This window comes from Polypterus senegalus, chromosome 4, assembly GCF_016835505.1.
Source record: "Polypterus senegalus isolate Bchr_013 chromosome 4, ASM1683550v1, whole genome shotgun sequence".
Lineage (NCBI taxonomy): Eukaryota > Metazoa > Chordata > Cladistia > Polypteriformes > Polypteridae > Polypterus > Polypterus senegalus.
Window position 1 is genome coordinate 146,134,109 of NC_053157.1, and position 16,784 is coordinate 146,150,892.

At 35.2% G+C, this 16,784-nt stretch overlaps 1 protein-coding gene across 1 annotated transcript in view; it reads right to left on the bottom strand.

Moving 5' to 3' along the window:
• sorcs2 (sortilin-related VPS10 domain containing receptor 2) overlaps positions 1–16,784 on the bottom strand; it is a 1,110,734-nt gene that overhangs the window by 492,589 nt on the left and 601,361 nt on the right. Inside the window, exon 3 of the mRNA XM_039751427.1 lies at positions 4,251–4,350. Coding sequence (XP_039607361.1) covers positions 4,251–4,350 — 100 coding nt within the window. The remainder of the gene's footprint in view (positions 1–4,250; positions 4,351–16,784) is intronic.

Sequence of the window (16,784 nt, forward strand, 5' to 3'; positions counted from 1 at the left end):
GTACTCAATACATGATGATAAATACCCTACAAACCTATGAATAGTGTGTTCACTCTACAAACAGAAAAGATAAAGAAGTAGGCTACATGTTAATTTCCAATTTGTTTTACATATTTGGTTCTGGCTGCTACTGCTTGGTTGTACGTGCTGTCCAGAAGGCAGAAATGAAACAGGACATGCATGTAAGATGGTGTAATGTAACTGAAGAAAACATTACTACTAAATCTGATATTCATGCATCCTCCCGAAAATGATGATGTGTTTCTCTAACTCCCCTGAATTCATCTTTCAAATGAGACACCTTCCATGCACTCTACCTTATTGATCTTCAGCATGACCATACTAACATCATACATTAAAACATTTTCACACTAGATTAAACATTCAGTCAGGTTGCGTTTTATCGTTTGAAGTGGATGAACTCATTCCTTCCAAGCAATCAGCCATTGCGGAGCATTCTGATGTCCAATTGATAAGAAGTTGAAGTGGCTCATTAAAATAATAACTTTCTTATTACTGGTAGTGGACATCCAAAAACAGTGACACCCTAAGCAAATAACACTGAATTCTGAAAGGGTACTGCTACTTTAATATAATACTGACTAACTTGATGATTAGGAAATGATAGATTAAACAACCAGAACAAACGGAAAAGCAGAAATCAAATTATAAGGATATTTATGATGAAAATTTTAAAAACAAAAATTAAAAAAAAAACTAAATTATCTTCATATTTCACATATAAATGCTTGCTATCTTACAATAAAATTTAGCAACCCTAGTTTTTAAATATTTGGCATCAAGCCTTTAATCTTTTACTGTCATTTGTCATGGTCTACTCCAAATATTGTTCATTCCCTTTATTAGGATACCTTTAATGGAGTGCATGCCACCTAAAAAGATGAAATAATAGGAAAATGAAAGAAGAAAGGTTAGAAGCTAAAATATATTTCTAAATTCTTTACAAATGTAAATTTCACAATACTGCTATTTTCTAAATGCAGAATTACACAAGAAAAAATGACCATCAAATTGAATGAGAACAATAAGAGGTAAAATGACTCACTTAATATGAAACTGTTTGGAAGAAAAACCTGCAACTGCAGGTCTCAACGGACTAGGATTGGAATGCCAACTGCTCTAGAGGTTTATTTTCTACAGGAATGTTGCTGACTGGTGCTTTTTTCCTCCTCTTCTTTGTTAACTGACCAAATTAGAATTATAATATTTATGGGATTTTATATTGTTAAAATGTATGTTAATTTTTGAGATCCATTCTGTTTTACTGTGCATTTAACTTATTTGTATGTTTATGTATGTGAATGCTGTGCAGTTTAATAATCAATTATTAGTGCATCATATCTGTAAATATACTCGGTAAGGAACACTGTACAAAAATAATATAAACTAAACTGAACTGAATAGCCTTGATTGAATAATTGCTTAGCAAATTGAACAATTTAATTAGCATTTAATCTTATTTGTTAGACTTATCGAAATACATTAAACCTCCAAATTTAGTCTTCTCATGAAGCGGAACCAGAAAATTAGTCTCTCAGACTGAAAGATAACCACTGTGCTACTGCAGAGAGTAAAGAGCTCTCTAGGTAACAATCACATTGAATTAAAACAGAAATTAGGTGACCAGATGCAAATGGAAGACCTAAAATAGCTGAAATCATATGTCAGTAGAACATACAATGTAAGTATAAGGACTGAAGAAAAAATGTAAATTGTCTAAAAAAAGATTGTGCTTGAACATTACCAATCTTTCTTAACCTCTTATTTTGAACATTTCAAGGAGTACACTAATTTTTGCACTTAAGCCACTGGCTGTAATCCAAAGAATAATTGGATGAATGTCATTAGAGTTTGATCGACAACAGGTCATCATAAAGAAATTCAACAAAGCAGTTGTCAACAAAGAAAACAAAGATATCTGACCATGACTTAAAAACCCAATTGACTGCTAAAAAGTCATTTTAATTACAAATAGTTTTAAATACAATATTTGGAGATGAAGAACTTGTTGCTTTTGAGAAATTAAACAACAAAAATAATTAAAACACATTCATGGAATTCCTGGTAAGGAAAATTTCTTACATTGATCTAATACATCCTTTCTACATCCTGAAATAAAACATTTAACTTTGACATAAATGGGCAACAGCAGAATCACACCCATCACACAGACATACATGAATACTTCCATTTAGTCTGCTAAAGACAAGGCTGTAAGCTTTCACCACCCACATTTCAAATTAAGCGGAAAAGAAAAATCAGGCCAGTGCAATATGTCAGCCACATTTCATTTGATTTTGCTGTGAAGGTAAAGAGCAGATTCAATGATCTTGATATGATTGATAGGAAACCTGAAAAACTTACAGAAGAAATAAATGATATCAATATAGAAGCTGCAGAAAAGTATGTTCTAGTCTCCAGAACAGAAAAGGAGGACAAGTAGATGTCTAATGAGGCTCTCAAAACAGCCCAAGGCAAAGAATGCAGGAGATCAGGTTTTCCAAACACCACACTGAATTTCAAAGAAAAGCACAGACAAGGAAAGTTCCTAAACCAGTATCATGAAGAATGTTAAGAAAATAAAGAATCAAAAGAGAGCATAATTAATTTATCTAAGGTCATATTATAAAAATTCTGTAAGTAGGAGAACCAAAGACAAGGATTTGCAGCATGTATTATTACTGCTTGCAGTGTATGGGTTGATTAAAATAAAACTGTATTATAACCTTATGTCATAGATGCTTAGGCAAATTTTCATGAGATACATAAATATTTGATATTTATACAGCAAATTAAAAATGTACTACAGGTATTTTTTACAGAAACCTTGAACTTAGAACCTGATTCTCAGGGCCTAGTAGCACAACAACACAATCATTTTTTCCTAATATAGTACTCTTCATATTACTCAGATGACTTGAAGATCTGAATGGACTACCCAATACAAAAACACAAACAAGAAACAATACATTAATTGTTCTGACAACAATGAAACATGACCATATATATATTCGGAGAGTTCAACTTACAGTATAGGCTATAAGACATATTGATACATTGGCATGGAAGGTAAAAGAGTCTAACTATGGTCTGCATCCACGACCTCACTCCTGACACACCCATTGATGTTAATGACAATGTGACTGGTGTTCATCTCACTCACGATACACTCCATTGTGTCACCATTATCAAAAGCTGAATTAATACCTGTTCATTTATTAAATAAAGAAGAAATATCAACAGAATGGAGACAGAGAGACAGAAAGAGTTACAAATCAAAATGTTAGTGAGACTGTTATAAATTTCACTAAATTACATATTACTGTGAGTAGATTATGTAATGCCATGCTTATAGCTGGCATTGTGCAAGCGATGTCATGGAATGAATGTGTTGTGAATGATGCCACTGATTGGGCGTGTTGCAAGCAATGTTTGTAGGCAACATCATAGATATTGTGGACTACAGTTAGACAGTATTTGGGTAGGGCTCAATTAATCTAATTTTATAGAGTTTCTGCTATTCAACATTAAGTCCTGATGTAAAAGATTATCTTTAAAACTGACTAGCTGAAAATGAATGGAAGTCTAAATGAGGCAGAATGAACATCCACAATCTTAATGAATCTGTATTTATAAGACATATTCTTCTTATTCCATCAAATGACCCCTTCCTTTTGAAATGGCTGCAGTTCTCTTTGAGTTTATGCTTTCTGGCCAAACATCGCTGATCAAATCATTTCTGTCAGGGGCTACAGCATATCACTTGGTCAGATGAATGTAAACAAAAAAATAAAGTTATGTATTGAAATCATATTTGGGGAATGCTAGTGTACAACTAAAAATGAAATTTAAGCATTAAACAATAGAAGTAAAAAAGTCTCAATACACATTAAGGACTGTAAGTCAAGAGATTAAAACACAAGTCTAAGGTCATTATACTGGTATAAAGATACCAAAGCCTAATTAAATGAAACATAACTCGAAATCTTACATTATGACTTACTTTCATTTTACATAATGGACAATTCTACCTTTCTAAATATTGTTAATTATTTACACAGTTAATACAAAAAAATAATCAAATACACAAGATCAGTGTGTACAATACACTTTCTTTCTTGCAAAAACCACTCACAATCTGTTTCATCCCACCAATTACCTTTATGGTACTACAAAGATGTAAATAAAAATACAGAACTGTTTATGTATGTTAAAAGAATCAGTCCTACCTTTTTCTTGTTTGAAGGACAGATGTAAAAATTGGTGACAACAATTGTTGTACCAGGCATCAAGTTCAGTTTGGCATATGTTGTCCCATAGTCTGTAGATCTAAAAAGAAAATATTGCATTTGTTAGGTATTTCATGAGAAAATGGGAGAGTCAATTTAGTCTCATTATTAAACAGTATACCTGACTGACACCTTTATACAAAGAATAGAAATTAGAATGAGGAACATTTGTCTGCATATATTTTTGCACAGTTGGAGCACAAGCAGATTAAGTGGCTGCCTTGGTTGACAATTTGATTCAAGGTTGAAAACAAAACAAACAGTCTTGCTGTGTATTACTATCAGTGCAGTAAAACATGTTATCAAAGCTCAATAGATGGAGACACAATTAAAGTCACTGAAATCAACATCTGTCATTTTTTCTACTGCTCCTCCCTGTTAACACTTTTCATTAAACTTTGCATTAAAATTCTTACAATTATGAACATTTCATTGCACCATGGTGATCTAGAAGTCAGGGATGGTCTGTCTTCTTGATTATAATGGATATACAGGATTGCTCGATTACTTCTGATTTTACACCCACTTGGCTTACAGCACTGGGGCGGTTACGCCTGTAATACACAGCATTATATATATATATGTGGTTGTATATTGGAACCTTCGAATTCTGGCATCTTCATGTGAATATCTCCTACTATGCTTCTTCTACTGCTGCTATTGCCGCTCATCTATACCAGCCCACCCGTCTCATCTTCTCTGCTGTGCTGCTTCTCTGCTATTATCAGATAAGTATTGCTCTATTCTATGCTAAAATACCTCCATGACAAACTCCTTCATATTAAACAGTTTGTCCAGAGCAAATGAGCAGCCTAGAATGTTGCAGGTTAAGTTGCCACCACTTCTGGACTGCAAATGAAAAGTTCAACGGCAGCATTCGTTCAGGAATATGCTGCCCTATTCATGGCTTTGGAAATAGGAGTGTGATTGTGCCAAATTTGCAGTTTGTTAAAATAAACTCTGATCATGGATATGTCCAAATGAATCTTTGTCAGCTAATATTGCATTGTTTAAAGATCTCTTAATGGTAAAACACTGGTGCTTTCAGAATTCATTACAGACACCAACCTTGACAAGCAACTCCTAACAGAAACCTGACAAAAGCCAAATGATTTTAAATCTCTAATGGAGGCAACACCATACATTTACCTTGCAGAGCCTCGCAGCTCAAAAGAAGGTGGTGGAGTCACAGTAATTGTGATAGCGGAACTAAATATCAAAAGAATCCCAATTGACTGCCCAGTCTTTAAAGTATCTTAGCTTTTAAGCTAAAAACAAAATCAGGTCCTGTCTTGCTCATTGTTCTCTATCTTCCCCCAAAATGCAATGCGTCTGTTTTATCTTATCTGACTGAACAATTAACTAACTTAAATTCCCTCTCGCAGAGAGTCATTCTTCTTGGCGACATCAATACTGACATTACTACATGTACTGTAAGCTGAGTAATTAATTCCTGTCCTTACTGGACTGTTTTGATTTGGTGTAACATGTTGATTTTCCTACTCACTCTGGTGGTCATATGTTGGACCTGATCAACTCATCTGGCTTATCTGTCGGCAACACTTATAGCATGATTTGGGACTCTCTTATCATAAAGCAGTACTTTCACTGTCTTATTACCTCTCCCTCCTCTTACCTGTAAATGTCAAAGTTTTTCCAGAAACCTTAAAAATATCTGTCCTTCTATCCTTGCTAGTTCCATATCTGATCTTTTTCTGTCTTCACCTATTTCATCAATCTTGTTGACCACTATAATACAGCCCTTCTTTCAGCACTAGATAAAACAGCTCCTTTAAAGCATAAGGAGGTTTCCTTTAAGTGCTCAGCTCCATTTATAATTCAGAATTACAGTCCATGAAAGCAGCTGCCTGACACCCTGAGAGAATGTCACATAACACTGGCTTCATGGTGCACATCCAGACTTTCTCTGACCATCAAATGGCTTACAGGGATGCACTAACTGCAGCCAAGAATACGCATTATGACAGAGTAAAGGAAAGTAGACATGATAACCCAAGTGTTTTCTACTCTGTAGTTAATAAACTACTTAACCTGCATCTGGCCCAATTACCTCTTCTACTGAAGTCTGTGAAAAATTCCTTTATTTTTTCCGTAATAAAATTAAAGATGCAAATAAATCAACTAACATAAATTCATCATCCATTTATATCTTTCTATGTCTACCCACTCCATCCAGCTATTTTTCTTTTTTTAACATGTTATTGGTTTTATTAAAAGCAAATAACATTCCATACAAGCAAGTCAAATTTTACAGAACTAAGCTCAAGTTAAATCAACCTTCACCCATAAGAAAGACAGCTAGGCCAGCACAGTAAAACTTTAATAGTAGGTAAAATAAATAAATACATAAATAAGTAAATAAATAAATAAATTAGATAATTAGTTAATTAAAATAAAAAAGGGAAGAGAACCTGCTTCTTCAATTTAAATGCTTATTCTAAAAAGTTATTGATTAGACCCTGCCAGGTCTAAAAATGTTTTGCACAGATCCTCTAAGTGAGAATTAGATTTTTTTTACCCACTGACTTAAATAGGTGGGCTAGGATTCTCCTAGTTGAGGAAGATAAACCTACATGCTGATATAGTGAAGTAAAGGCAATTACAGTTTTTTTGTCCTTCTCCACTTTAAACCCATCTGGGAGTACACCAAACACAGCTGTCTGTGGATTAGGAGGGATTATGACTCCAAGGCTGTCTGAAAGGCTTTTTTAAAAATTTTGGTCCAAATTCATGGTAATTTGGTGCAGGCCCAAAACATGTGGCCCAGTGAGACTGGAACTTGATTGCAGCGTTCACAGGTTGGATCTTGCCCTGGAAACACTTTGGACAGTTTTAAATTAGAGAGATGTGCTCAACAGATGTTTGTTTTTTGTTTGCTACTGGGATCTTCAGAGCAGCTCTCTATTAAGTTTTTTACATTGATTTCATATATGAAATTGGAATTAAGCTAGCACATCAGGTTTTTGAGATACACATCATTGCCGTTTTGACAATTTTGAATATCAATACGATATATCAACACAATATCTAGAGTTTGAATTCTGTCCCAACAAAATTGTTTGAATGTGTTTATTCTGAAAACACACCAGAAGACAATACCAGAGACACTTTAAAACATGTTTATGTCCATTTACCTCAATATAAATGCGAGGTCAGTGTGCTAAAAATTGTCTGAGGCACTCGCTTTTGCGCTTGTACTGCACATCCGTCTCTCTTTACATCATCATGCTCAGAGTACATTTTCCCTGATATTAGTTTTCCATTACCTTTGTATCTTGATGAAATCTTTCCCCATGCTCATCTCTGACATTGCTTTGGTGGAAAAAAGTCGAGATGAGAATGTAAAAAATGCGTCTTCAGTGACATTCTGGTTCCCGTAAGCTCATACACTTTCAGCATGTTCTCCACAAGCTCAGCATAATTCTCTGCTCTGTGACTGTCAAGAGAATTCTGGACAACCTACACAAATGAGGGTGCTGATTCAGTGGGCTTCAGTTTCCTTTTGAACTCATCGTCAAGCATCAGTTTACAGATTTCAGGGCCAACAAAAACACCTTACTTAATTTTGCCTTCACTTTTCTCGACACCAAACTTATTTCTTAAATGTTGAAATGCATCGCCTTTACTGTCCAGTCACCCTAGTTGTCCAAGACCTGGAACATCATAACTAAAAAATGGGACATGCTGGATGAAAATGGTTTTTAGATATGGAGTCAGCAAGTAAAAATTTGTTAAAGTACAGTTGAAAGAATCCCAGTAGCAAAATGCTGGTTGACCAGTGTAATTGTATGCTTTGCGAGTATGAAGCTTGACTGAATTTTGTGCATACTTTTCACTCCTTTTCTGAGATGTTCAGTGAGAGATCTTTTTCCCACTGTACTCTGGCATCCTCAAGGTTGATCAATATTTTTTCCGGAAATTTAGTAGGTGGGAGGTGAAGAAAACTGGGCAAGTTTTGTTTAGCAAAATTTTTAATTTGGAGGTAGTAAAAGAAATGTGTTGCTGGAAATTTAAATTTGGAGTGTAACTGTTCGTAGGATGTGAAGACGTCATCTATATAAAGATCTATAAGTGATTTAATCCAGAATGTTTTCCAAACATTACAAACTGCATACATTTGAGAGGGTGGAAAAAGGTGGTTATCATGCAGAGGTGCCACAGATAAAAGCTTCTCTATCCTGAAAATGTTTTACAGGTCACATCTGTATTTGTTAATGACATGGGGCCTCATGCATAATGCCGTGCATAGAATTCATACTAAAACATGGCATAAGGACAAAAGCGGAAATGTTTGTACGCACAAAAAAACTCCAGATGCATAAGTCTGTGAGTTTGCCAACTTCCATATTCTTAATAGTAGAATAGAATAGAAATGCATGTGCCACTCCCCAAACTCCTCCCAGAATTATGAGTCTTTGAATATGAAAATCAATATAAATAGCCTTTAAACTCAGCATTCTGTGAAAAGGCAATGACAAAAGCACAGGAGGAAATAGAAGAGTTTCAGCAAATACCAAGTGGAGGCAAGGAAAACCGTACTAATTGTTGGTTTAAACAGTGGTATAAACAACAAAAGGAAGTTGATTAAGTGACATAGAGTGTTGGAGAAACTCAAAAGCTCAAGTTCACAAAGTCGCACAGTGCCTGAAATAAAAAAGAAGTTGTCAGATATCAAAGTCGCAGTGAAAAGGTGAGTCATAGCCCACTGTCTGAGTGTCATATGAAAGCTTATTAGGGTACAGAGAAAAACAAATAGGCACATACTGTGAAAAAAGCATGAAATGTCGACTTTAATCTCAGAATTTCCACTTTAATCACATAGTTTATTTTGTCATTAAAATAGGACATCATAAACTTCATCTTAAAATCGTTTAATTTACTAGTTTCTCAAATCCCATCGTAACTAAAGTAGCACGTTAAATGCTTTGTTTTGTATTTGATTTTCTATGTGATCTATGTGTGCGAATCACTACATGCTTCTTCATCCGACAGGACACAGAATCCATTACATTCGTGATATTACAGTTCTCTGAATAATTTAAATTCTGAGATGTAAACTTGATATCATTTTCATGTTATTAAACATGGGAACATGGTGGCGCAGTGATTGTTCATGCCTCACGCAAGATACTTGCTGTGCCATGTGCGACCTTTGATGAAATAATTTATTGCAGCAGTACTGTCTCTTTCAAATGTACTAATCAATTCCTGTCCTTACTTTTCTTTCTCCAAATACCCAATCACCACACAATCAGCTCTGTAATAGACGTTAAGCCATTTGTAAGCTTAGGATACCGACTCTTCAAAACTTTTAAGGAACATTGAAATATCTTCGTAGTACATGCTTTATTATTCTATTCATCTGTCCTTCCAGTGTTGCGCCAGCACCAACAAGAATACAGCACAAGGCAGGAACAATCTGTGAACGGAGCGCCAGCTGCTTGCTAGTGCAGCAGCACCGTGTCCTCACATGTTTAATTATTAACAATATAGATTATTTAAATGAAGTTAAAGTTTTATCTGTATAATATAATAAACATATTTTGCTGCATTTCATCTTAAAAATGATATTGTCATCTTATGTAATTATGCGCTTTACAAAGTGGCTCAGGTTGTGAAATATTATAACTGTATCGCAAGTTTACAGTGAGGTAATTGTACTTATACATATAAAGTGTTCTACAAGGAGCACTTGATGGACTGATTGAGTGCGTTTATAGTTCTTGGGATGAAACTGTTTCTGAACCATGAGGAAAGGCTCTGCAGTGTTTGCCGTATGAGAGCAGTTCAATAGACAGCATGGCTAAGGCAGCGTGTGCTTGATGCTGTATACCGATAATTCTCTTTTCATTCAGCTGTGGTAGAGCTGTGATTCCCCACTCAGATACGGTGATATAAATACTCCGAGTGGTGCCGTGAGAGTAATATGGAAAAAGATGATCGGTTGTGGCAACAGAAGCAGTTGAAAGAAGAACAAGAAGGTGCAGTTAGAATAACAATGCTAAAGCAGCTATGGTATTTAGAATAGTTTGACCATTCTGTGGACCAATATATTGTCACAGTTTAATTACAATCAGATGCATTAAACTAATAAACATTATGAGATTAATTTCAGTGTATTTATAAAGCCGCGTCAGGGATATGGATCTAAAAAAGAAAGGGAAACCACACTGGAACAGTAGCACTGCTTTGACGCTGGGTGCCGCCAGTTTGCAAAACAGAGTACAGAACTTGCATAATCCAGGGTTTTAGCTAGCATGAAAATGTGCGTGGCTTTATGCCAAGTTTAGGTTTTATACATCGTGATTTGAACGTGGAAACGGGAGTACACAAAATTATTGTACATGAGGCCTCTGGTTTGTAAGATGAGTCTCACTACCTGTGTACTAGACCCCATCCCCACCACACTTCTTAAATCCTGCCTTTGTGCCATAATTCCAACTGCTACAACAATAATAAATGCATCCCTTGACACTGGCTTTGTGGCAACTACTTTTAAAATCACTTCTCCATCCCCAGTGTTTAAATAAACACTGATACTGACAATCTTAACAATTTTCAGCCTATTTCTCACTTACCTTTTCTGTCAAAGCTCCGAGTGTGTTGCAGCCTCCCAACTCACCAATTACTTAACTTCTAATAATTTGATGGGACCCTTTCAGTCTGGCTTCAGGGCACAGCACAGCTGTGAAACTGCTCTGATTTGGTTAACCAATAATTTGCTTATGGCAGCAGACTCTGGACAAACCAACAAATGAATTCTGTAAGATCTTAATGCACCATTTGACACTGTCAGACATGACATTCTACTGTCCAGAATTGAGAACATGCTGGGTATCTCTGGCACTGCCCCCCAGTGGTTTACGTCCAATCTGACTGATAGGCAAGAGTTTGTTAGTCTTGGCAACAGCAAGTCCAGTTCAGTGCCAGTCACAAGAGTTCCTTGGCCCTTTGCTATTTTGTATCTATATGCTTCCCCTTAGCCATATAGCTATGGACTGGATTATTATTTTATGCAGAAGATTATCAACTCTAGTTCAATATTAAAAGTTAAACTTCACCAAGGCTTTCTCAGCTCACAACTTGCCTCAGTGAAATTAAAACGTGGATGGAGCAGAACTCTTAAAATTAAATTGCAACAAAACTGAGCTGTAAATTGTCACTAAAGTGCAATTTAAGAAAATGAGCTCCTTCTCAGTCATTCTTGACGGTGATCTCATTAGATCTTCTTCTAATGCAAGGAATCTTTGTGTTATTTTTGATTCCTCCCTTCCTTATTCCGCCCACATACTGTAAACAACATTAAGTAATTTTCCTATTTTCACCTTGGTAACATATTCCATGTTCACTCATTTCTCTTCTTTTCTAATGCTGAGAGACTTCTCCTTGCTTTTATCACATCTTGCATCGATTATTGTAACTCCTTACTGGCAGGCGCCACATCTAATCTTATATCACAGCTCCAGTTGATTCAAAACTCTGCTGTAAGAGATCTAACATGAACCAACAACAGTGAGCACATAAGACCCATCCTGATTCACCTTCACTGGCTCCCTGTGTCTTACAGAATTGAGTATAAAATTCTATTATTAACCCAGAAAGCTTTAAATGGCCTTATACCAGACTATATCAGTGACCTTCTCTATCACTACAGTATATTCCTATTGACCCACTAAGGTCCTCTGATTCTGCCAGTCTTGTTGTGCCCCTCACTAACCTGCACTCTATGGGTGACAAGGTGACTGTACAGTGCCCAGACTTTGGAATGACCTCCCTATATTAATTAGATCAGCTGACTCCATTTATTATTTTAAAAAGCAACTTAAAACTCATCTGTTCAGGAAGGCTTTTAACATAGCCTGACATTCTGCCTCCTCTTTCAGTCTTCCTCACTCTCAGAGTATAATTTGTGTGTGTTACATCACAAATGAGGTTATTTGCTCTGCTTTTCTTTGAGTACTGAATTTAGTATATTACCCTGGTTTATTGTCTTTTATTCTGTTTAATGTTTTTGCAAATCATGTATCTATCTAGTTTAGTTTTTTCTTTTTATGAAACATTGTTATCCAATGTTACATTATTACATTATTATTATTATTATTATAGGAATGAACAAACTCTACACAAGAGTTTAGGTCATCTCTACACTTGCTATGCAGATCTATCACAACCACTTAAACAAACATACATAACTGGGATGTGGGGAAAATTTTCACACAAATCTCAGCTGAATGTATACACTAAATACCACAGATTTGCCTAAAGCTTTGAATGCCACTCAATTGAAAAAACAAGAATGAAAGAAATGTTTATGAATACATCAAAATATTGTTCATGCGTCTGAAGCAGTCAATTCAATTTCAACTATTGTATGAAACGCTTTCAAGTCTGAGATAATTAAAACTGTGTTCTTGAAGAATTACATTTGAACATCTGCAATAAAGATTTTGTTTGATTCACCCTGGTGAACTATAATATCTTAAATGTCTACAAATTATAAAAATAATTACTCTGCTCCTTATAAAATAATATGCACTATTAAAGAAAGGAAAAGGTGATGATAAATAGGAACATTTTTGGAGGTATAAATAAGGTTTTATTTTACCTTTTTATTTTTATGACTCCTTTCTATTTTTTCTTTAGTATAACAAGTAGACGTTCAAAATAACTTAGTAAGCCCCAAAACAGGGAAAAGTGCCAAAACTGGATCATAGAGGAGCCTAAGTTAATATTCTACCTACAGAAGATAAGGACTGCTTATAAGTTATGTGGTACAATTATTATGACTGTGTAATGTTCTGTTTTCATCACCTGGATTAAGATATCTATTCCTCTGCAAAATTTATTGACAGACGGCAGGGAGGCTTTCAAACCTCAAAATACAGTCAACACGCTCCATTCTTCCCTCACTCGTGAACAAGACCCCGAGATACTTGAACTCCTCCACTTGGGGCAGGATCTCTCCCCCAACCCTGAGAGGGCACTCCACCCTTTTCCGGCTGAGGACCATGCTCTCAGATTTGGAGGTGCTGATTCTCATCCCAGCCGCTTCACACTCAGCTGCGAACCGATCCAGAGAGAGCTGAAGATCACGGCCTGATGAAGCAAACAGGACAACATCATCTGCAAAAAGCAGTGAGCCGCTTCTCTAGTCCCACAATTATTGCATGTATGATAGGTTAATGAGTGGCAACAAACTGACTCAGCATGGTGTGTGCCAGGAGGTGCCCTACAGTGGACTGGACTGGTTGACTTTTGCATTGTACCCAGTGCTTCCAGAATAGACTCCTCTTTGTCCCTAAACTGGATTAAACAAAGTCACTAATGGGTGGATGGATAAATTTGAAAATGGATGAGCATACTTAAAATATTTTACATGTTTAATGTAAACTAAAAAAAAATAACATTATGGGATGTTCATCATTTTATGTTTTTTTTTTCCATTACAGCATATTTTTAGATAGAAAGCAGGAACTAAAAGTGGATGGAATTCCCAGAGCAAATTCAATTCCTGCTTATAGATACAGTTCTTCATGTGAGACACACCACCAGTTGCACAATTTAACCTAACGTGTGCATTTGTCGGATGTGAAATAAACCCGAAAATCTCAACAAAACCCACATTAAGCATTTTCAAACTAAACATGGACACTGCTTGTTGTGAGGCCAGATAAGAACTGTGCCACCATGTTGCCTCTGGATAAGGTTAAATTGTTTAGTATGGAATAAAAAAAAACACAGCTTGCCTTTCTAATCAATATGCAAACTCCTTTGTAAAGTGAGTTTATCCTTGCATTTAAAGAGAAAGGTGTAATGTGCAATGCCCTTTGCAAAAAAGCCTTTGTTTGTTTTGTCATTTTTAAGGCCGTGCAAAAAAGACATTTAATGTCTCATCTACTCCTAATAACTAGCTTGCAACACGCCTGGCTGAAAGTGCTAATTATTCTGTGGGAAAACTTTCTATGGAGGAAAAGTATTTTAATTAAGTGATTATCATCTGAATATAGTTTCTTGTTCTCATTTAATTATTCAGCAACTGCAGTCTTTATATACTTATTGTTCCACAGCTCATTTAATACACATCTAAGTCTAAAATGGTGTGACATATCATAATAATATGATTAAAATAAAGAAGTAGTTTAACATTGAACAATTCCATTATAGTAACAAATTTGTCAAATTTGGCACAGTAATATTGAGAGTAGTAAAATCCAGTCAAATTTACTTCTGGATTTGTTTCTTAGCCTGAGTTTACTTTGCATTACTAAAATCTACTTTGGCTGTGTGGAATACAGATCTTGTTAAGAAGAAAAGCTCTACTAAAGAGACTTAATGTAGATTTCAATGTTAATGAATAAATTACATATTAGATTACAGATCAGATTATCTCATTTAAAAAATCAGCAAGCATATTTTGAGGAAGAAAGCAGTGCAATCAGCAGTTTAGTTGGTACTGATTGCATACACCAAATTTGTAATCTGTGGGTAATTGGCAAGTATGCATTTATACAATTTATTTGCTTTACTGAATAAGCAAAATCGCTGCAGATATTAAAGCTTTTTGATAGTCTCCAAAATGTGAAAATCTCTATTGTTCTCAATTTAAAAAAAAATTAAAAACAGTATTTCTACACTTTGGTTTCTGCCATTTGACTTTAGTAGGGTGTCCAGAAGCCTTTCAATATGTTTCCTAAAGGTGTCCATGGAAGCATCATGTATTCAGCTATTCCTGAGAGGCACAACTTAGTATGCAATTAAGCAATAATTACAAGTTATCCATGAAATGGAAATGAGGACTTAGTGGTTGAAGGTTTAATTGGCACCATCATAAGAGCAAATAGTCTTTTTGAAAAAGATGATCACCCAAATTGATACTCTTTTCTCAGTTTGAGCAGAAGAACAGTTCCAACATGAAACTCTATAATGTGCACCTGGTGACATGGGCAGGTAACATGTACAAGTAATGTAACATACATCAGTCTTGGTGGCCATAACCTATCAAGGCAGTATTGGCCATAAAGCAGCAGCATATTTTTTAGTTCCCTTCTGCAAAAATGTCCAAACATAAATTAAGGACAAAAGTCTTCTACAAAGTGCATATGAGAGGACATTGTTTGAATGGCCAATTTTCAAGTATTAAGATAATTAAAAAAAATGTGCTAATGTACACAACAACTAGCTCATTGTTAAATATTGAACAATAATTGCAAAACTGCAAGTATACTGCTTTTCAGTTCTTCATCCACCACCTTATTTTCAGGTATATGTATATTCAGTTTATGGGCAACAGACATATTAAAATTTCTACTGTTAGAACCTAACCTATGAGAATGTAGTCTTCATTCATCCAGTATTGTTTGTTGCTATAGTGTGTAGTTATCATATCTTCTAGACAAAGTTATACCTATTTTTCTGTTCTTGGTCTCCCAGAATGCCTCAGTGTCACCAGGAGATTTGGATAAGTAATCCCAACTGAACAGTTTTACAGTTTGATACCAATGTTCAAATATCTTACAAAATGCACTATTCAGCATGCTATTCTAAAATGAAAAGTTTTTTTTTTCTTATGGAATAGACCATTCAATTAATTTGCGCTTCACACTTACAAATTAATCAAGATTTAAAGGTTCTCAAATTACTGTTATCTGCTTCACAACTTTATAATTTATTCCATATATTTATGGTTCTTTGTGTCAAGTAAAACTTCTTGCTATGGTGTGAAATTTACCCTTAACCAGTTTCCACCTCTGCCCACATATTCTTGGGAAGTAACCTATTTTAAAAAGTGGAAGGGTTCATTCATCTCACTGGAACACTTGATAATCTTGAGCTTAAACATAAACTATGCTTGCTTGAAATGAAAATATTCAAATTCTTTAATCTTTTTCACAAATGATAACCCACAGTCACTGTATAAATATAATAGCTTGTCTCTCAATTTTCTCTAGTGCTTTATTGTCCATCTTGTAATATGGACACCATAACTGCTTAAAATATTCAAGATGACACCTACTAATTGTATTGGATTGTTTAAGAATGAGTTCCTTTATCATGTGCTCAACACAGGGTTCTATTAGGCTTCTCGATTGCTTCTGCATACCTGGATGTGAACAGTAAACCTTATCTGCCACATATCTATCCAGGTTTGAATTTTGTCTAAGCTGATCTACAATAGACTTTCTGGCTTCATGGTATATACCACCCTACTTAGTTTAATGTCACCTGCCATGTAACAGGCTTGTCAGTTAGATTTTTATTAAGATAATTTCTATAAATGAAAAAGTGCTGCACCACCAGAATTGATCCCTAAGGGACTCAACTTTTAATATCACCTAAATCAGAAAATGTTCCTTAGACAATAAATCATTTCTTTCTGTGTTTAAGCAAATTTTACCATGATAGGTATACTAGACTTTGTCGTACAGTGTGATCACTAGCCTCTCATAGGGTATC